The sequence below is a fragment of the Gobio gobio genome (genome assembly GCF_949357685.1).
Source record: "Gobio gobio genome assembly, chromosome: 19".
NCBI lineage: Eukaryota > Metazoa > Chordata > Actinopteri > Cypriniformes > Gobionidae > Gobio > Gobio gobio.
Genome location: NC_137112.1, coordinates 12,869,027 through 12,892,193, shown reverse-complemented (window position 1 = coordinate 12,892,193; position 23,167 = coordinate 12,869,027). Strand labels below are relative to the sequence as shown.

General features: G+C 39.0%; 1 protein-coding gene across 4 annotated transcripts in view; it reads right to left on the bottom strand.

The window, feature by feature from the left end:
- lrp1aa (low density lipoprotein receptor-related protein 1Aa) overlaps positions 1–23,167 on the bottom strand; it is a 307,973-nt gene that overhangs the window by 146,994 nt on the left and 137,812 nt on the right. For all 4 annotated transcript variants that reach the window (XM_079844459.1, XM_079844460.1, XM_079844461.1 and 1 more), the window contains exons 15-24: positions 22,987–23,112; positions 18,486–18,626; positions 18,272–18,397; positions 13,726–13,842; positions 12,694–12,774; positions 10,259–10,426; positions 8,310–8,492; positions 7,393–7,590; positions 2,945–3,190; positions 1,333–1,530 (exon numbers count right to left, since the gene is read on the bottom strand). In XM_079844459.1, the coding sequence (XP_079700585.1) occupies positions 1,333–1,530; positions 2,945–3,190; positions 7,393–7,590; positions 8,310–8,492; positions 10,259–10,426; positions 12,694–12,774; positions 13,726–13,842; positions 18,272–18,397; positions 18,486–18,626; positions 22,987–23,112 (1,584 nt within the window). The remainder of the gene's footprint in view (positions 1–1,332; positions 1,531–2,944; positions 3,191–7,392; positions 7,591–8,309; positions 8,493–10,258; positions 10,427–12,693; positions 12,775–13,725; positions 13,843–18,271; positions 18,398–18,485; positions 18,627–22,986; positions 23,113–23,167) is intronic.

The following is a 23,167-nucleotide window of genomic DNA, read 5'->3' as shown; positions in this document are numbered from 1 at the left end:
CGAGGCGTCAGTAATTCCAGTCTCACTTCCTGCTGAATCTACGTAGGTTTGTAACAGATTTGCATAATGCCAGTGTCTGGCCTTAATTGGCTGAACAACGTCTACTTTGCCCCTCAAACGCTGTAGTTGTAGCTGAGTGAGCATAAACACTGAAACGACAAATCAGACACATAATTGCTTGCTACATTTAACAAATATGCTTTGAATGCTTTATGCTTAGTAGCAGAGAGCAGGAAAGGTCTCCGTTACCAGGGCTACCATCAGATAAGACTTTGTTTATGGCTTGAAAGAAAAGAGAGACCCAATGCCTTAAAACAGACTTTCCTTCATTAATTTATAGAAAAACTGTTCTATAAATGAACATGCACTCCAGGACATTGTGTGTACGATTATAACTGTTTTGTAAAGGGTCTCTGGTATGGTATTTTGCTTTATGCATATCTTATGAGCAAACTACTAGTTCATGAAACCTCATATATGTCGTGTCTCCTATCAAATTAATGCTCGTTTTACGACTTACACTTTCGTGTATGTTACTTCCTCGTAGGAGGCAGTGTGTGTTTGTTGCATTAAGTGTATAAATGGGCACAAACTTTTGGCTGGCTCTCAGGCCAGGCTGATAAGGCCTACACACACATCAAGCGATGTGCAACTTCCTCAACCTCGACGGAGTTGAAATAACCATGCAAGCTCATCGTTTCTTCTTCAGTCAACGCAGTAGAAATCAATTGCCACTTCAACACCATCAGACCGAACTATCAAGACTTTCTCCTGCAATTTTACCTTGGACACTCTTATACAGCTCAGGCTAAATGCAAGTAACGTACGAAATACAAATCACTGTGTAGTTAGTAAAACTGTAAACCCCTTTGTTCAGACAAAGGATCTTGTAGTCAATGATGGTTCTCTCAGGTGTTTCCATAGTTTCATTCCTTTGTTCTGACCCGATTGTTCATTCTCTCAGTTTCCCTCTTACCATGTAAGTGTGATGTGCATGTATGTTTTATGTTAGTTTAGTCTTGTCCGTGATTTAGTTAATAAAATGTGTGCACAATATATGTTTGGTTCTGACTCCCTGCCTGCAAGCAAATTGTCACTTAAATGATCTATCTTGTTATGCGCTCGAAGCGCTGTAAATACCAAGGAAGAATTATTTTTCTGTGGCCATGAAAAATATCCTTATGAATAATTATTAATATTTCCCCTCTGAACTAATTCACTACAACACACAAGGAAAGTAGAAGAGAAGAGGTGTATTCATTGCATATATGCACTGTACTGCATTGTTATGCATTTTTGTAACTAGTTAAAAATGAGCAATAGTTAACTTACCACCATTCTCTGACAGCTTCCCACGGTAAATTTTGTCCTCAACAACATCAGTCCAATAGAGCGAGCTCTCGTTGAGGTGGAAGTCGAGAGCAATGGTGTTCCTCAGGCCTGGCACTAACACGCTGAACTCTCCTTTGTGAAGATCAATCCGTCTGATCTCATGACGGTTGGAGAAGATGATGAAAGGTTTAAATGGATCTGGAAAAACAATGAACTCACTGAAGGAATGCCATAAAACTCATGATTCCCTAAGGTATTGAACTGGGAAAATGCTCTGACATTTTTTAATATGTCTGTAAAATTATGTGAGATTGGCAATCACATACATGTGTGACATTTCCTCTGTTTATCTAAATGATTTTTATTTCTCAAAGGAATGTGAAATGCGTCCCGCAATACATAATTCATCATTTGATTGGCTGAGTGGGCTGCTATGCCACTTCCTGTCACAATAAATCTTCTCCCCCTTCTCGCAATTGCATTCTTTCATTACAAAAATAAACCACCAATTATCCTGCCAAACAGTTTCCCAATCATTTTCAGCATGCTTTCTGTCACACACCGACTCTTAAACTGAAACTAACATTTTTAGTCTTTGAAGGAAAAAAAAGTTGCAATGACTTTATAGAAGTTTTCGTCTAGTGCACATAACGGTCATCTTTTGCCAAACACTGAGAACCACAACAGTTTTCATTTGTGTTCTAGTTTTTTTTTTACAGGCCTTTACCGATTCTTTCCATCTGTTTGTGGAAAACTTTAAGGTGTGCTCTTTTAGGTTAAAGAGCAAAACAATGAACAAAACAAGACAACAAAACAAAACAAAACAAAACAAGACAACAAAACAAAACAACAAAACAAAGAACAAAATAAGACAGGACATAACAAAACAAAACAGGACAAAACAAAGAACAAAACAAAGAACAAAACAAAGAGCAAAACAATGAACAAAACAAAACAACAAAACAAAGAACAAAATAAGACAGGACAAAACAAAGTACAAAAACAATGAATAAAACAAAGAACAAAACAAAACAGGACAGGACAAAACAAAGAACAAAAACAATGAATAAAACAAAGAACAAAACAAAGAACAAAACAAAACAGGACAGGACAGGACAAAACAAAACAAAGAACAAAACAATGAACAAAACAAGACAACAAAACAATGAACAAAACAGACCAGAACAGAACAGAACAGAACAAAACAAAACTGGACAAGACAGGACAGGACAAAACAAAGAACAAAACAAAACAGGGCAAAACAAAACAAAACATGACAACACAACAAAACACAAAACAAGAAAGGACACTTCATGACACAAAATACATTTATTCAAATTGTTTACAATCATCAATCTGTTAATTGTGAAAACAATTAAAATGTATTCAGGTAGAATGATGGCTAGCTGTGGAACAAGCTATATTCACTTTCAGATTAGATTAAACAAATAAATAATATTAATATATAAACCTGGTTATTTAAAGCACATTCAGTTATAAGTCTTAAATGTTTCATGTATATATCATATTTTATATGCTATTCAAAAAACTTTTCAATTTAGGCCTATTTTTTATTTTTTATGTATGTAGCTCACTAGGATTTGGATCTCACCTGTGCTCCTGCAGCTCTCCATGTCGGGTTCAAGGGCCCAGCCATCATAACACGAGCACTTCACATTGAACTTGTCCTGTTCACAGCGCTGGCTGCACTTCAGGTGTTTGGCACAGAAGCCCTGGATCTGACACGTCTTGTTGTCAGTGCCCAGTTCCATTCCCAGCGGGCACGAGCACAGAATGCCCTCACCCGGGGCCACTGTGCAGTTATGACTGCAGCCACCATTGTCCAGAGAACACAGATCTAAACCGAGAGACCGTTAAATAGGGGACAGAAGAAGAAAACACAATATGGGATCGTTACATTACATCAGTAATGATGTATTCAATATAGACTGAAGGCATTTAAAAGCCTTCACGTTAAAATTTTAATGCATATAATTACACAAAATAAAGAAATAGAGATTTAATGTCTTTGCTTTGCTGTTATAGTTTCAGTGATGATGTACAGGTCTCAGTTCATGTTAATTATTGCATTAACTAATGTAAGCAAATAACAATGAGCAATACTGTATATTCTTACAGCTTTTATAAACCTTTGTTAATGTTAGTGAACAATCTATAGTTTCATCAGTTTCATTAACTCTTGTTAAGAGGTTACACAGTGTCAAAGTTCCATCAAAAACTGAGGGTGTACCTCAGGGTTCGGTACGTGGCCCCTTCCTTTTTTCAATATCCAGGCAAACTGATGGTCCTACTAATGCTACACCCATGACAAGCAGCTCTACCTTGAACGACACTTCCATCTCCAAATTTGTGAAGGCAGAGCTCCTTGTCTTCCTAGCTAGATAGTAATTCAACACTTTTGCAACATCAAGAAATAAGCTAGGAACTTTTGGCAATAGAACCTTATTAATGGTATATTTGCTGTTATTAAATTCATTAGGGTAACATTTTACAGTAAGGTCTCATTTGATAGCATTAGTTAATGCATTAATTATCATGAACTAACAATGAACAACATATTCTTATAGCATTTATAAACCTTTGTTAATGTTAGTTTTTGAAATGTTTTATATGCAATACATATATATTAGTGCTGTCAAATTTTTTTCTGTCATCCTTTGGCTAGAGTTTTCATTATGATCATACTCTTATTCATGCAAATGCTTTTTAGAAATGAAATTCCTAAATATATTTTAGCATAAATAAAAATACATAATGAGTCACTGAAACCATCTTTTTTATCATAGAATACACTTGTTTGTTCACCTTGAGTTGACAGTTTGAACATTGTTCATTCCTCTTAATTTATTTTCAAGATCTGAGGTGAATTAGCTTCAGATGCATATAAATATAAATATAATTTTTTGTGACCTTTATAGACATAGCCTACTGAAAGCAACAATGCACAATATATTCATTGTTGTTTTCAGTAGGCTATGTCTATCCAGCCGCAATGCCGCATAAATAAAAAACTTTGTAAAATAGAATGGTCACGAATCGCCGTTGCGGCTGGTTAGTATAGGCTACAAAAAAACATGGAAAAGATACATTTTCTCACGTGTTTAGGACACGTTGTAGGCTCATAGGGCTGTTTCAGAACTTGCATTGATTTTGTACTGTTGTTAAGTCTGTGCTGTGCATGTCCGTGGACTCCGTCCATTATTGTAGTATGGCTGATTTTTGTTTAGATATTACTTGATGATTTGGGAATGTTGTTGTTGTATGGCCAGAGAAGGAATCATGTCATACCCAAGGCTTTTGTGAAAAGTCGCCACTGAGTAAAAAACTAACAGCAAGGAAGAGGTTACACTCTAAAACATCAAGAGTGCAAAACAGAGACAGACGCACTCAGACAATCATGTAAACACACTAAGACACAGACACACAAACCACAATATTATACGCACATAAAATTAACTGCCGTGGCAGTAACAATATGGTAAAATTGTACCAAAAGACTCAAATAAGAGGTTCAAATCAGAACAGACACAGATTTATTAAGCTGTGATAAAACATACCTGTTCATTTTAGTTACATTTTTATTGAATTTTGATGTTATGTGTAACATAATATTCTCCTCTCTGTTAAGGTTTGAATGTAGTAACATTAATGCAAAAACTGACACTTGAAATCAACATTTCAAACAAAAAAAATCTAAACCTTGACAAAAAGTAGTCTTTGAGAAAGTATAAATCCAAAACCACAACTTAATAAAATTAAGTATTTATGTCTAAAAACACTAGAGAATTTATAAGCCACTTTATATAGAACTATATAGGAATCTAGTGGTAACATAAGTTTTTTTTTTTTATCTCCCACCAGATGGCACTAATCTACCTTCAAAAAATATATATTTTAAATACCATGTCTCTATTTTAACATGGAATACTAGTTTAATTGAAAAATAATAATTAAAAATATATATTATTATTTTCAATGAGGAAAAAAAGCTAATAAAAATGTATAAATGTTGCATAATATCATAAAAACCCTCAAAATTCAAAAAAATATTATTGAACAAAAATATATTACATTAGTTTTCCTGGGAGGGAAAAGTTACATTTTAAGGCTTAGGTCACTTTTGACCATGAACAAGCCAAGTGTGACCCCTAAACAAAGAGGACCAGGGGGTTAAAATGACCAATTTTTCAGTGGGGATAAAAAACATGTTTACAGCCTGGTACAATTGTGGTTTTGGTCTATACAGCTAATTTTGCCCTTCATGACAACTGTGAGGGGTGAATTTTTATATAACACATCCGTTTAAATTATATTAAGCCTTAAAGTTCAGCATAATTAAGGGCGTGGCCACTTGAGTGACAGGTGGATTGTCGTTTGTCTGCTGTCTGTTAGCCATCACTAGCCTAGAAATATAGACGCACCCTAGCGGCAGCAAATATAATTTGCAGCCAGGGCGTCTAGCAACTCTCCATTGGCTTGCGAGCTGGAAAAACCAAACTCTAGTCAGGCCAATCACATCGTGTATAGAGTCGGTTGGCGGGCTTAACATAATGACGGCAGAGTTGTGGCGGTTCCGCGTGCTACTTGAAAACAAAGAAGCTGCCGAACAGCGGTCTTTCAAATTGGCTTTGGCCGTGACTCTGGAAGACTTGGAATTAAGCTTTTCTTTGAGAATAGAACAAAGAACGGCACAAAAGTCATTCTTAAGAAAGGAAGATGTGTTAGGAGTTTTGCCAACCGGATACGGCAAAAGTTTAACCTATCAACTAGCTCCGCTTCACCTTCTTCGTTGCTCTGGTTGGTTGTAGCGCTATCCTATTGCGTGCAGAGGGAATCTGAAAGACAACCGTTTATCCCGCCCCTCGGATTGAGCCCTGCCAATGGTGAGTTCCCAGACCCAACATCTTGATGTGGGTTTGGCTTGTCAGGCTAAGCCATCACGTTACCTCAGCTCCACCCACATCCCATCTCTTTGCCCATTTTCAGTTATCCGGGATTTCGAAAGCTGGCTCCGCCCACTTTAGGCTTCAAAAATGCTCTTCAGAAACCTACGGGTGACGTCACAGACACTACGTCCATATTTGTTTACCGTCTATGGTCCTGACACACACACACGATGCACCAGTATCGAGTTCTCTTTCTCGCTTGAACAATCAATAACACACATAATTATGCAAAAATGCCTGTTTTGTAAAGTATCTTCACAAGAGCAGTCTTAAATGAGTTAAATAACGTCTTAAATGAACTTAAAGAGTTGTGAGAAAATGAGATGCGCGTGACAGAACATCAGAGCTGCTTCATGTTTGGCAGCGGCAGATCTTAAAGTGACAGCAGCCACTAATGATGTCTGTCAAATCAAATAACAAAGGGAACAGAAAAGTGTTGCTTTAATCAGGATTAATCTATATTTAATGTATTATTTATGCAGTGCAGACTGTTTGATTACTTTATTCAATTTCTGTATATTACCTACCTGTTAGACAGAAGGCCACAGGTAAATATGACATTTATTATATTGGGTTTATGTAAGGATTGTTTTAAGTTCACTTAAATTAAAAGTTGTTATTTTTTTAAAGCCTAATAAATGTTGAAATTGATATATCTTTCAATTATACTGCAATGTTGAATGTCTATTATTAATGTTTTCATAGAGATATCAGTATTAGTATCAGTGATACTGGCCTTCATTCATAAAAATATGCCATGACAACAAATATTTAAAATATACTATCTTTAAGTTGTTTCTACATTAATTTGGAGAGTAACTGTGAAATTATTACAATGTAAAAATATTTAAAACTCCGATGTTTTTAATCGTGATTAATTACAGAAAAAATGTGTGACTAGTTAGTTATTCTTAATCGATTGACAGCATTAATACATATACATATTTAAATGACAGCCTAAATAAGGAGTTGTGCTCCAGATGCATTTGTTTTGTTTTTTCATTTTGAGCATTTCCATCAGTGTTCTGCTAGTGTCAGTTTCCAAACAGCATGAAGCCAGTCTGCACTCAGTGAACATCATCTGATGTCTTACCACAGAGTTTCTCGTCGGAGCCGTCAGGACAGTCGTCTTTGCCATCACAGAGTTTCTCGGCGGGCAGACAAATGCTGGTGTCATTAGCACACACGTGATGGGAGAGTTTACACACCAGCGCCTCACAGTTATCTTCATCTGAGTTATCTTCACAGTCACTGTCACCATCACACACCCAAGCCTTACTGATACACCGCGCTACACAAAAAACACACAGGATACATTCTTGTTAACTGAGGAAAACTACATTGAATTTACTTGTGACCACATGAATGGAGGATGACCTTTTCTTGGACCCACTTTATATTAAGTGCATTAACATAAAATAATCATTTGATGCTATGCACTTATTTGCATGTATCCTGCATGTAATTACATGAGTACATAATCAATTTCTGTGTTTACATATACATATAACAATCTTGATCCTACCCCTTTACACACACTTAATCCCATATCATCAAACATGTCCCTAACCATACCCATATCACACCTCAATAGCAGCACAAGTGTTCTGTAATACAATATGAAACAAGTACATTGTACCTAACATTTTTTAACATAAATACATGGTAGTTAAAGACACTTAATATAAAGTGGGAACAAATATTCAACTAAATAAATATTTCGCTACATAAAGACATGGAAAATTAACCTCTGGAAGCAATTTTGAGTGATGACTCAAATGATATGGTCGATTGTATTGATTGAAACAATACATCTGAACAAATCTTTTCACTAATATGAACTGTATACCTCTCTTAGACTATTTGAAAGTGAGAGAGGGCGTTTATGAGAGTTTCATTATTGCCTCAACTTGTGTTACTTTGCATTTTTCAGTCTGTGATGATTATGACCCATTTGCTCGTAAACGTACTGTCTGCTCATGGATCACTAAATATGTTCTGCATCATTACCAGAGTCCCTGCAGCCAAACTTCACTGCTGGATCACACATGTGCGTTACACCCTCGCAGTTCTTCTCATCGCTCAGATCCATGCAGTCAGTGTCTCCATCACACCTCCAGCGGAGGGGAATACATAGCCCATCCACACGACACTGGAACTCATCTGTGTGACAGCCACCGGGAGGACGGGTTGCTGTCGAGAGGAACAAAAGAGTGTATAGCAATGTCTATTTTTATTTGGGAGAAAACATTTGTGGACAATCTATAATTTCATCAGTTTCAAACTACTTGTTAAGAGTTTACACTCTGTAAAATATCTTAGATATGGCAGCTTATCCTGGAGGGGAGAAGTGTTAAAGTTCCATCAAAAACTGAGGGTGTACCTCAGGGTTCGGTACTTGGCCCCCTCCTCTTTTCAATTTCTGATTGTCCTATTAATACTACACCCATGACAAGCAGCTCTACCTCTTCCATCTCCAAATTTGTGAAGGCAGAGCTCAATTCAACACTTTTGCAACATCAAAAAGTAAGCTAGGAACTTTGGTAAAATGATAAACAACAGTGAAATAGTAGGACATTCTATTAATACGTTTCTGTGTCACGCCTACATCTCTGTCTTAGCTTTTCACTTTCAATTTTTTAAGATTTATTTTTGGTGTTCTTGCCTTTATGACAGGACAGTTAGTTGACAGGAAGCGAATTTGGAGAGGGGGGGGGGGGGGGTGACGGGATCGGGAAATGTCCATGAGCCGGGACTCGAACTCAGAATGGCCAAAGCACAACTGTGCTATATGTTGGTGCGCTACCTAAAAGGCTATTACCACTGACTAGCTTTTGACTACACTGATATTATCGGATGAGAACAAAACTTGGACTGAGTTGATCTGGATGATGACACTATTGTCTTCTGTAGAGCTGCTTCAAAACTGAACTTGTTTAATAATTGATGAATTTTCAGTTATTGCACTGAATTGAATCAATATTGGACTGAATTGATCTGAATAAGGACACTATTGTCTTTGTAGAGCTGCCCTACAGCAGAATTAGAATTTGTCTCATATTTGTTGAAGTCTGCATTATGTTATTGCATTCACTTATTTTCCTGTTTATTACTGTGAAGCTGCTTTGAAACTTCTAACAATATAGAATTTCATGTTACTGTCTCTTTATGCTGTTATATTCGTCATTTTGGATAAAAAAATCTGCTAAATTAACAAAGGTAAACATTGTTAGCTTTCCAAAGGCGGATAAAACTGTTATTGTGGTGTATTTTTGTTGGGATTTGTTTGTAATAATCCTTTTTAAATCCATCATCACCCTGTAATGTGCCTCATATCTGACTCTAGCCACTGGCAAACACGTTTATCCCCAGGAGAGAGAGACAAGTCTATATTTGGGCAAAAATGCCAGTGGTGTATATAAACACAAGGATTCCTTATTAATTAGCTCAAGATGTGCCTCCACGTGGTTCTTTCGGAGTAATGGCTTCTTTCATTTCTTTCTGTGACACAAATTTGTTTCATAATTGAGGAATTTTGACACTGCTATTGAAAAGAATTTGAGTGATTTGACTTTGGATCCATGAGTTATGTAGAGCTCTATTTGGTTATGGTGAGCTTTGGTTAACCCGTAAACCATTAGGTTAATGAACTCACCCGCTCTTTTAGTCACCATTGGTCTCTGTGACTTCTCTCACTAGTGTATTTCCTTTGTGCCTGTACAAGAGATGGCCTTTGCTAAACAATGTGCTAGTGGCTTGGTGTATCTTTCACTTCCTGACAGTTGAATCAAAAGCAGGCACTGCTAAGACATCCAAGTGCTTTCATATTATTATGTATTCCCACTTAAAGACATTAATGCTGCCTCAGAATTAGTCCAAACTGGTTTCGTAGAAGGCAGCATAAGTTTGCTGCCTAGGTAGGCGTGATGTGGAACTAAGCATTAGTGTCACAAACTCACCCTGGTTAGTGCAGTTGGCGTGGGTCTCGTCACTGTAGTCACCACAGTCGTTATCTCCGTCGCAGGTCCAGTAGTCGGGTATACAGCGACCACTGTTACATTTAAACTGAGCGCTGGAGCATGAATGGCTACAGCCGGCTTCATCACTGTTATCACCGCAGTCATTGTCTGGAAGAGGTTAAATTGTCAAATGTATGCTATGATACTCTAAAATATAATGTATAAAGTAAGCCACATTTTAAAGTTCACCACCAGTCAAAGAATTGGACACACTTGAATAAATCGATGTTTCTTACAATCAGAACAAAACCCGTTGATATAAAGGATTTTCCATGAAATGTGTTTTGCAGACAAATATACACTATATTGGCAAAAGTATTGGGACACCCCTCCAAACTATTGAATTCAGGTGTTCAAATCACTTCTATGGCCATAGGTGTATAAAATCAAGCACCTAGGCATGCAGACGCTTCTACAAACATTTGTGAAAGAATGGGTCGCTCTCAGGAGCTCAGTGAATTCAAGTGTGGTACCGTGATAGGTTGCCACCTGTGCAATAAGTCCATTCGTGAAATTTCCTCACTACTAAATATTCCACGGTCAACTGTTAGTGGTATTATAACAAAGTGGAAGCAATTGGGAACAACAGCAACTCAGCCACAAAGTGGTAGGCCATGTAAAATCACAGAGCGGGTCAGCGCATGCTGAGGCACACAGTGCGCAGAAGTCACCAACTTTCTGCTGCTACTGACCTCCAAACTTCGTGTGGCCTTCAGATTAGCTCAAGAACAGTGCATAGAGAGCTTCATGGAATGGGTTTCTATGGCCGAGCAGCTGGGTTTTGCGGTTACCAGGAGAACGGTACTTGCCTGACTGCATTGTGCCGAGTGTAAAGTTTGGTGTAGGGGGGATTATGGTGTGTGGGTTGTTTTTCAGGGGTTGGTCTTGGCCCCTCAGTTCCAGTGAAAGGAACTCTTAATGCTTCAGTATACCAAGACATTTTGGACAATTTCATGCTCCCAACTTTGTGGGAACAGTTTGGGGATGACCCCTTCCTGTTCCTACACGACTGTGCACCAGTGCACAAAGCAAGGTCCATAAAAAATTAGAGCGGAGACTGCACGCCAGGCCTTCTCGTCCAACATCAGTGCCTGACCTGCGCTTCTAGAAGAATGGTCAAAAATTCCCATAAACACACTCCTAAACCTTGTGGAAAGCCTTCCCAGAAGAGTTGAAGCTGTTGTAGCTGCAAAGGGTGGGCCAACTCCACATGAAACACTACGGATTAAGAATGGGATGTCATTAAAGTTCATGTGCATGTAAAGGCAGGCGTCCCAAAACGTTTGTCAATATAGTGTACATTGTCAAGGTTATTATCGTTAGCTAAAACCATAAAAAAAAAACATTTTCGTTAAATTAAATTAAATAAAAAATGTAAACTTGATTAATTTGACCTATAGTTGCTAACATTTTTAATTTTCATTTAGTTTGAAAAATAAAATAAAACATTCTTCAAAATTTCCATACTATAATTTGCATTGTTTTACAGTACATTACAGTACAGTACATTGTTTTTGATTGCTAGTTGATGACTATTATTAACGGTAAAGAAAGAACAGGTGTGTCCAAACTTTTGACTGAAACTAAAAGCTAAATTTCAATCACTTTAAAGAAGTTATAAGCTCCCTTTACTACTTTACCAATATTAAAGCAGCAGGGAAACATTTTTCTTAGATATACTGGGCCAACATGGAATATCCATGTCCATGTGAGCTATAGGCTATGATTTAATAGAATTCATTTGTAATACAAATATACAAACAAATGACATTTAGGCAGAAATATGAGTATTACACATTAATATGACATGGTAAATGTGGCAGCTTGTCTTTAGACACACATTTTACACAATTTTGTAACAATAGAAAATGAATAATAAACATCACAGAAACTGCATAGATCACACATGCACCACTAGGAATGAACACTGGTTAATATTTGCTAAATCTCTTCTTATGGATGTTAATAGTGATGTTAGTTAAAGTGAGATGGGCAGGGGCTTTGATTTTATCATTTTGGGGCAATATTTTAGAAATAATTGCTGCAGATATTTTAGACCTTTCAACAGCTTTACAGGTATTTCCTGAAATCCTGTTGAGACGTCATTATAATGTTATAACACAAGTATTTTTTTATGGTGCATGTTGATCTATGCACTAACCGGTCGGGTTCGGACAATTGAACTCATCAGAGCTGTCCCCACAATCCTTTTCTGCAACACACAGCCCATGTGACACAGGGGGAGGGGCAAATGGTCAAAAGAAGAGGACATGACGTTACACAAAAGACACATGAAATGATCAACAAAGACAAATGAGGGAAAAAGTGCAAGGGACACAAAAAGAACAGAGAAGAAAAACACTTCAGCAGCTCACCGTTATCACAGCGCCAGTTGATGTTGATACAGCGTCCGTTATTACAGGTGAACTGACTGAGCGGGAAACAGGTTGGGTATGCTGACGACACAAACGTCATCATAAACCATCAATAATAACATAGAAAATGAACAAAACTCAACTCATATAATCAATAGTTAAATGCAACATTTAAGTTTCAACCGATTATATGTAAATATGAATATATGACTTTTCAGCATATGCTTTACATAGTTCAATGTTTTTAAAGTGGTCGTATCACATCGCACTGAATATAATATAATTTTAAAAAAAAAGGTTTTACACAAAGACATTCTATAGTGATATAATAAAGCTTTGAATTCAATTGTGACCCGAAGGTCCTGAGTGTGACACTTTTTTTTACGACCACTTAGACTTTTCAAATCCTGTCCCCAATTTTTTGGGGTGTTCAAATACCAAGTACCAATAAAGTCACCAAGTTTCGAACCATTTCGATGAAGCTATGATTTTTTACATTTTTTATTTTAAAACATTTGGGTCAGAAATGACCGAAGAGCCCCAGAGGGTTAAAGTGTGTGTTAGTAATATGCGCCTATAGACGGGTGCACAACGTGCGTACACTCTGCTTACTACACACACAGGGACGCGCAGCAGCACACACTTTTTTTTAAATATTAAAAATTAACCTGATTGGTTTATAGCACATTACACCCAAAACACACCCATGACTCAATAAGAGACTAGGTACAACCCTTTTGGACCATTCGCCTGGCACGGCGACCGTTTTTCCCCGTCGTTAAACTAGCAAAAGTGGATTCGGACACACCCTAAGTGCAACTGCGCCATGAGCTTCAGACCATGTGCTCACATCGTTAAAATAGGGCCCTAAATGTCTAAAACATTTACAAAATGTAACCTGTAAAATGTCCTAAAACATTTCCTTCAAAGTTGAAACTGATCAAACTAGCACTGAACTAGTTTTTCTAAAAGTATCGCATGCATATTAATGGCTGAATTCATTCATTTTAATAAGCTGGCAACATCCTCTACCGCAGGACGCAGGCTCATCGGAGCGATCCCCGCAGTCATCATCCAGGTCACATGTCCAGGAGATGGGAATACAGCGACCACTGGCACACGAGTACTGATTCGGAGGACACGTCCGAGCTGCAACAGAGAAGCAAAACTGAACTGTTACATATAGTTATTATTATATATTATTATGGTCTTCAGGTCATCTGTAAGCCAGTTTACTCTTAAAGGTACAAAATTTACAGTCCTTCTCGGAATCCATTCCCCACCTGCTTTTCTGTGGAAACAGTTCATCTTCAACATGTATTAATTTTGCAGAGCACTTAATATGGAGTTTGTTATGAAAAACTGATGTTTTATAAGTGGAGTCATACGTATTGTGCAATAATAAGGGTTTATTTATTTTTATAGTGTCCACCAGGTTGGAATTCTTGGAAGGGAATCTTGCTGCCTTTTGCTCTATTTGTATTATGGAGGATCTTGACCTTTTCAATATGGCGGACATGGTGTCAGTTTTTTCCATTGCTTCATGCAATCCCAGACAAACTTAATCACAGTGAGATCACATCTCTGTTTGGACCGTCTGTTGTTGGACTGTGAATGCAAAAATATCACTGGACTATTACAATTAAAGACAAAATGAATGTTTGGAAATGTAAACTGAATTCAGGGTTCCCTTCCCACTCTTTCATGAACACCAGATTCAAGGACTTTCAAGTACTTTTAAAGAACATTTTATTTTATTTTAGACAATCTGGACAATAACCAGACATGTACCTGTGTCTATCATTAGGGCATATTAAGGCTGTTAATACTGGTTAATACTGGTTCTGATAGAAAGGTGTCAGAATACACAGTGCATCGCAGTTTGTTGGTTCAGGAATGGTTTGAGGAGCACAACAACGAGTTTTGAGGTGTTGACTTGGCCTCCAAATTCCCCAGATCTCAATCCAATCGAGCATCTGTGGGATGTGCTGAACAAACAAGTCAGATCCATTGAGGCCCCACCTCACAACTTAAAGGACTTAAAGGATCTGCTGCTAACATCTTGGTTCCAGATACCACAGCACACCTTCAGGGGTCTAGTGGAGTCCATGCCATTTTGGCAGCAAAAGGGGGATCAACACAATATTAGGAATAATTAGGTCATAATGTTATGCCTGATCAATGTACCTGTTTAATGCACAGTACTTGGATATCTGTAATCATTTGTGCCATATTGCAAAAGAACATTCATTGGACAAAAAACACTTGTATCCTACTGTCTCTGACAACAGAGCACTTAAACATACACAGTCATAATTATAAATTTAGAAGTGGGAAGTAGGATCTTATGATTCTACCACATGAAGGAAATGCAAACCTTTTATGATTTCTGTAGGAAATATGTCAGCACAAAAACAAATCCTTTCATGAAACCCTCAAGTTGTAGAAGAGACAATTCATGAACATTTTAAATAATAATAATCATAATTAACCGTTTTTATCTCTGCACTCAGAGTGTTATTGCCTATATTTTATCTGAATTTAGCTTTTTATGTGAATCGGCTAAAGTGAACTTTCAAACGCAAATATAACAGTGGAGTGTATTGTTGTCAATATATGATTTTCTCATTTGCTTTAGATGTTATATAGCTAATTTCAGTTAATAACAAAAAAAATCTATCCGTTTATTTGTTGAATTCAGAATAAGTTTCTTCACATTATCAGTTCAGATAAACAACAGTCCATAAGAGAATGTGAAACTGCCATAGTAACATTCAACTCAATCACTTCCTTATACATTCATTGTATTCATTTAGAAGTTGTTAGTTACTCTTTTCTATCTTTTGGTTAACAAATCCATTTTATTACACTTGTGTATCTCACAAATCCTACAGATTGGTCATTTGACAAACTCCCTCCACTTTATTCAACAATCTTCTTGGATTGTACTTTACTGTCAAGGTGAGACTCATTGGCTGCATGGTGCCCTTCAAAAAAGACTTATCTGACACGCTCACAGTCACACTCGCTTTAAATAATAATTAATAATAATTTGTTACATTTATATAGCACTTTTCTAGGCACTCAAAGTGCTTTACATATAGAAGGAGGGAATCTCCTCAACCACCACCAATGTGCAGCATCCACCTGGATGATGCGACGGCAGCCATATTGCGCCAGAACGCCCACCACACACCAGCTGGTTGGTGGAGAGGAGACAGAGTGATGCAGCCAATCTGTATATGGGGATGATTAGGAGGCCATGATGGAGAGGGCCAATGGGCAAATTTGGCCAGGATGCCGGGGTTACACCCCTACTCTTTATCGAAGGACATCCTGGGATTTCTAATGACCACATAGAGTCAGGTCCTCGGTTTAACGTCTCATCCGAAGGACAGTGCTTGTTACAGTATAGTGTCCCCATCACTATACTGGGGCGTTAGGACCCACACAGACCACAGGGTGAGCACCCCCTGCTGGCCTCACTAACACATCTACCAGCAGCTACCTGATTTTCCCAGTTGGTCTCCCATCCAGGTACTAACCAGGCTCAGCCCTGCTTAGCTTCAGTGGGAAACCAGTCTTGGGCTGCAGGGTGATATGGCTGCTGGTTACAAGGAACACACCAACTTTTTGGGACTTTAGCTTATTCACCATATCTCCCAGAGTTAGATCCATACATATCATTCTCATCTCCGTGCGTGCCATAACTCTGTCTGACGCACCACCGCTAGCCTAGCTTGGCACAAAGACTGGAGGTAATTGGCTCCAGCTAGCCTACTACACAATAAGTGACATAATACGTGACAGAATATGCTAATCAATGACTCGAAGATAGTTAACTCCACACCAGCCACATAAATTCATCAACTAACCATTCAGAAACATCCCGTCTCATTCTAAATGTTGTCATTTCTTCTTGAGTCTCTCCATCATTGTCTGACTCTGGTTTGAACATAAAAGGCTGAACAGTTTCATTGCTTGTCTGCATGAGGTAATCAGAGCTGCTAAGTGGAGTTCTTGAAGCTCCGCCCCCTGATAAGCAGCTCATTTGCATTTAAAGGGACACACAAAAACGGCATGTTTTGCTCACCCTCAAAAAGTGACAATTTTAACATGCTATAAAAAATTATCTGTGGGGTATTTTGAGCTAAAACTTCACATACACACTCTGAAGACATTAGAGACTTAGTTTACATCTTGTAAAAAGGGAAAATCAACCACCCCTTTAAAGATTTTGCACTTTTATTGGAGTTAGGACACATCATAGGCCGGACTTTTGGCCTATCTATTTTTCACTTGGGTACTTTTATTTACCAGTGGTTATTTTTGTAAAAAAAAAATGAAGAACACATTAAACTGATTTGGATTTTTTTTTTTTACCATGCCTTCATCATAGGCCCTAATTACACCTGGTATTAAGAAGCATGTTGGTTGATCGGATCACAAGTGGACGACTCTAAATACAGGTGTAAACTGGGTCTAACACATTTTGAGCTTGTCCACTTTCAACCACTTCCAGAGGTAGTGGAAAACACATTCGACTGGATTGCTTTTGTAGTGTAAACGCTCATGCGATCAAATCAAGAATCTCTTCAGAATTCTATGGGTGACGTCACGGACACCACGTCCATATTTTTTTTTACAGTCTATGGGTCAAATGTGTTCGAACAGCCACAAAAGACCGTCTACCGACCTAACGCATACTTATGAGAAGCACGCTAGTCAGACGGGATTTCAACTTCATCAGCTAAAGAACCAAGTTTGGTTTGAAGATGAAAAACATACCAATCACAATGTTCTCTCACCATTCCTGATTTCTAACACACACTCACAGTGTTTGGCCTGGTCTTGTGGCTGTCAGAGCAGAAAAGAAAGCAGCTGCTCTCCGTGTTTTTCTGTTGTCTCCGGTCGTGTTCATATGTAAATTGCGTGAGCTTATTTCATCCATTAGATTGAAAAGATCTGAATAAGCCCATACATTTACCCGCCCATAGACCATCCCCTCGAAGAAATCAGGACAGAAGTGGATGAAAGTGGACAAAAGAGACGGATTAAAACACCTGGTGTAAACGGGAATGTGTTTCCCTGGTCAAATTGAGATCCTATCGACCAAAACGCATCTTACACCAGGTGTCCCTAGATCTAGATTCACCATTGACAACAGAGAATCTAACAAATAAACAGCTAAAACAAAGAAAGGAGAAACAACTACCACTAAATAAAAGCAATGATGGATAAGTTGGACTTTTTTCATTCATAGATCACATTGTATGTTTCTTAATCTGTCCATCATTTTGACCACGGAATGCTAATCGAAAAATTAAATAAAGTAATGGAAGTGTGTTTTAAAAGAGCTTAATTGCTACATGTCCACAGGGCAAAACACACCTTAGAAACACTCAGTTAACATCAAATTTGCCAACCTACACTCTTAAAACATAGTCTTTACAGAGTGAATCTTTGGGCTAAGTGTGAAGAATGTCATAGTGCTGCAAATTCAGATTAAATGCAAACAGACCTTGACTCTGTATGAGTGTGTGTGTGTGTGTGTGTGTGTGTGTGTGTGTGTGTGTACCTGAGCATGTAGTGTTAGATTCGTCTTCGTCGTTGCCGCAGTCGTTGTCTCCATCACACAGCCAACGCATGGGGATACAGCGGTTATTCTGACACTTGAAGCGATCCGCAGGGCATGTGTGCTGATCTACAGATGGACAAACAACACCAGCTGCATGTGTGTGGTAGCTTCATGCAAAGAGCTTGTTAAAAGCAAGACGTGAGTGTGTTCTTACGGCACAGTTCAGCGGTCTCGTCGCTGTTGTCCAGACAGTCATTATCTCCGTCGCATTTCCAGCGGTCTTGAATACAGCGGTTATTCTTACAGGCGAACTCTCCCGGCTGGCACTGCGGAGGAGGAATGTACGACGGGTTCGCTGTGACGAAACACACACACACACACAATGTAAATTATGCTGCGTTCCAGGCAGGTTTTTGAGCCCGTAAATTACAACTTCAAACCACGACTCACGACTTTGTAGTGTTCCAGGCAAAGTCACGCCAAACTGCCTGAGCGCAAGGAATTGTGTGGTAGTTAGATGTAAACAAAGCATGGCGGACCTTGCGAGGTGTATGCTCATTTACAATCATTTCTATTGCCAAAGGTGCTTACTCCTTGCTTGTTTGAGGGAAACGGAGGAGAAAAACAGCGCACACGGCAAGAAAAGCTGTTATACCTTTTATTTTACGTTATTTGTATATTTGTTTCATAAACACTGCATCCGTAGGGGGCTGCCATTGTTGCTTCGCAGGCTATGTGACGTCAAAACTCGTAACTGGGAGTACATTGATCTACTACGAGTTCACGGGTGGGAAGTCACAGGTTTGACTGCCGTTTCAGTCCACTTTCACGGGTAGAAGGTTGGAAAAACACGGGTTACGGGTTGCCTGGAACGCGGCATAAGTCTGCTGAACGTCTGTGAAAGAAAACATCTGAGGGGTTTCTGTTTCAAACATTCAGACCCAAAAACCAAACCGCTTGATGTTCAATTCAGCCGATTGTATCAACAGTCAGTCACAGATTAAAGCCTAGACATGGTGCATTATCTGACAGTATGATCGAGCAGCTGGCACAAACAGATTTGCTTCTGCTCAGCAAGGCTTTTCTTGCGTTGTTTTCTCTCAGGACTGAATGAACTCTTACCCTGCTTTATTTGGCAGCCTGGGTCACTCTGAATGGAAGTTTCATGTTATTTCTTCAGCAGTAATTAACCTTCTGATGGACAAACTATGTTTGTTAATACTACACTTATAACAACATCCTAAATAATCCAGTGCCAGTAACTGTCTGGTTAATACTCCAATACAGTAGGTGGCGGTGTTGAACCTTAACGCTGGTTTGCCACCCGTCATAAAACAAAGACAATGGTTCAGTGGCTAAAGAGTAGGCAAAAAGTAGTCTAATGCTGCCTTCACGTGCTATCGGAAATTTGGTCATTCCGACTTCTGAAGTCGTGATTACGAGCTCATTGCATTCAAGTTTCAAAATGTGAGGGCGTTCATGTGGAATTTTTTCCTAGGAAACTCGTATTTACGATAATTCTGAGAGCACGTGAAGGCAGCATAAGCCTCAGGCGTTACTCCCACGGACCGCTGGCTGAAAGTCTGATGCATATGGCACACTTATCTGGAAACACCATAGACAGTAAAAGAAATGGACACAGCGACCCCATAGGCTTCGACGGGGAAAAGTGAAGTCAATTAGAAGCACTCACTTCCTGATGGCTGAGCATACTGCGCAGCCTCAGACTGAGCTTGACGACGTAGATGTGACGTGAGCAACCAGTCTGACAGTTGTTAGACTGAATCACGTTGTTGAAATATTTTGTCCTGTTGCTTTTGGCTCTCTATGGGCTTCTCCCCATGCTTCTCGCTTGACTTTATCGGACTTTATGCCTCCACGTCCCCCTGACTGCCTCATAGACAGTAAAAGATTTCCTGCGAGCTTCTCCTCCTGTCTATACGGTAATTTCTCTACTATGCAACAGAGTTGCTTGGTTATGACGCAATCGTTAGCCTATTTTTTACAAAAACGGCTTCTACGGGGCGATAGTGTAAGATACAAGGTAATGGAGCCTTTTATACATTGTCATGTTTGTTTAGAAATAAACAATGGTCAAATGGAGTCTTTAAACTCCTCAGATGTAAAGTTATTCGCTGTCAAAGTGACGCCAAAATGAATGGGAGTCAATGGGATGCTAACAGCAGGTGATGGCTTGGTTAGCAATGGCTGCCCCTATGGAAGGTACGCTTTGGGAAACACTTCAGGAGTTTCGAAGTCGTCATCTGATTGGTTGAATTCTACAGGATGTTTATTGTTTAGTTTATTTATTTATTTAACAGGGACCATGCACAACACAAATGTTGTGCCAGAGTTAGCTAAATAGCTAATTTGCATCTGTGGTCCCTGTGTCCAGGAGACGTGTGTGTTGCTTTCTTTAACGGTCTGCCTGGAAACAAATGCTGTGACACCAAACTCCCTCATGGAAGAAGAACGCTGTCATGTTTACAACTGTGACAATGAGCGCTTACCAGGATCAACTAAACGCTGGATTTTCAAAAGTATGTGAAGTTCGCCGCTCGATTGTTGCAGTAAACGTGAACAACGTTCTTGAATGAATAATCTAAAGATGCACGCCGGTCTGTTATTGCAGGGACATCAACTTTACATTTTTATGCCCCTAAACATTACGCAGAGCAAAACGAACTGTGATTGGTTGCTTTACATGTCAGTGAAACATGAAAGGACTTGGGTGGTCCTTGACCAATGAAAGCTGCGAGTCCAGACCTTCTGCCGTCAGTCTAATGGTGCGTTTTCACACCGGACGCGAATTATGCGATTTGCGCGAGTGATTTATATCTTAAGTCAATGCAAAGACGCGAATAGACATTCTGCGGTGCGATTCGCGTGAACGAGGCGGCGCGAATGCCGCGATTCGCGCAAAATGACACGGCGCAAATTGAGCGAATTGAGCGTTTGACGTGTGAACTTTGGCAGATATTCACGCCGCGTTAACCAATCAGGAGCTTGCTCTAGTAGTGACAACATTGAGGAAAAAATCTGTAAATTAATATCTGGTTCAGACAATATGATTATCACTGTGATAACATTAAATGACATTAAACACAACCCAGTCTCTTTTTGTTAAATGCAAGTTTATGTATGATCAATAATACAAAAGTATAAGTAAAATATAGGTATAATAAGCTATACATGAAATAAAGCAAACAATTCAGTCAAACTGATTCAAAGTCAGTGCTAGTCGGCTACAACTGTAACGTAAAGTTATAGCCTAAAAATAAAAAAGTAATGAAACTTCACTTTGCCCTAAGCCTAAACGATTTGCCAGGGAACAAATTATAGATCCATGAGACCAAAGATAGCCCGTTACATATACACAAGACGAATTATAACTCGAGACACCACAGAGACATCAGATCCAGCGGCAGACGGCAGAAGGACTAGCCGAGGAAAGGCTGCTCTCGCCGGGGTTAACGAGCGCGGAGCGCCACTGATCCACTGGAGCTCACAACTCAGAAAACGGCAGATAAAATGTTCAAATAGGCACTCTTTTTATAAATAAATCACAGATTTGAGCTTTAAACAACTACATTATCGCCTGAAAAGTCTTAAAACTATGTTTTGTCACACATTAACAGTAGATTTTAACAAAAAAAACGTGTAAACAGCCCATGTCAGCCATTTCTCAACCAGACTGGCAGAAGCCCCTCCCATGACGCAAATTTGCGTCTGTTGTGAAGTGAATTTCACACGCGAATGAAGCGAATTTCACGTGCGAATGAATTTGCGTCCGGTGTGAACGCTACATAAAGGTCTGGCTACGCGAGACTCTGCAAAAAGTACCTATAACCTACCACTTGTGGCGAGATTCTGAAGAGTGCATACGATTTACAATTTACTAACCCATGAGGCCACGGGAGAGGATTTGTGAATGGCAGTGAAGCGATGCAACTGACCCTGGCAGGTCACATGATAATAACAACATTGAAAGAAAAATATCCATATTTATAACTTTATAAACTATAATCACTGGCTTCTCGTAATGGCCGTACGCGAGTCTAGTTTTGGGGGGAGGAGTGACCTCGGACCTGACGTATGCCGTAGGATGTAGGAGTAGCGTAAGCTCAGGTGAGAGTCGACGCCTCTCGCGGTTCAAACACAAGCTCCTCCCACATTTTTCTTTAAAAACTCTTGTTTTAGACTTCTCATTCGTGACCGGTGTTTTGTTTTGCTCTATCCTCTGCACTTCCATGTACGTCAATACTTAGTGCGTTGGGTTAGAGGTCACTCATCCCCTGGAGCTAGACTCGTGTACGGACGTAACGGAAGTGATTATAGTATAAAAACTTATAAATATGGATATTTTTCTTACAAAAATGCATGGCTGCGCTTCAGAAGGCCTTTATTAACCCCCTGGAGTCGTATGCATTACTTTTATGAGAGATGGATGCAATTTTTTTGGGCTTCAAAATCTCAGGTACCATTCACTCCCATTATAAAGCTTGGAAGAGCCAGGATATTATTTAATATAACTCCGATTGTGAATGAATGAAGAAAGTCATATACACCTAGGATGGCTTGAGAGTGAGTAAATTATGGGATTGTTTTCATTTTTCGGCGAACTAACCCTGTAATGACTGGTTTTCGACAATTAATTTGTATTAATGCATTATTATTTAGTTTGTAAATATGTATGTAGTGTACGCTTGCCTTACCTTTACAGCTGATGTTGTCTGTGGGGTCCAGTAATTGGTCCTCAGCACAGGCACATGACCTTCCAGTGGGAGTGGCTAAACACAGACTACTACAGCCACCGTTATTCGCTCTACACGCATTACTTCCTGTGATTAACACACGTAAAAATGACATCTGGTGAACATTCCATAACCAAACCAT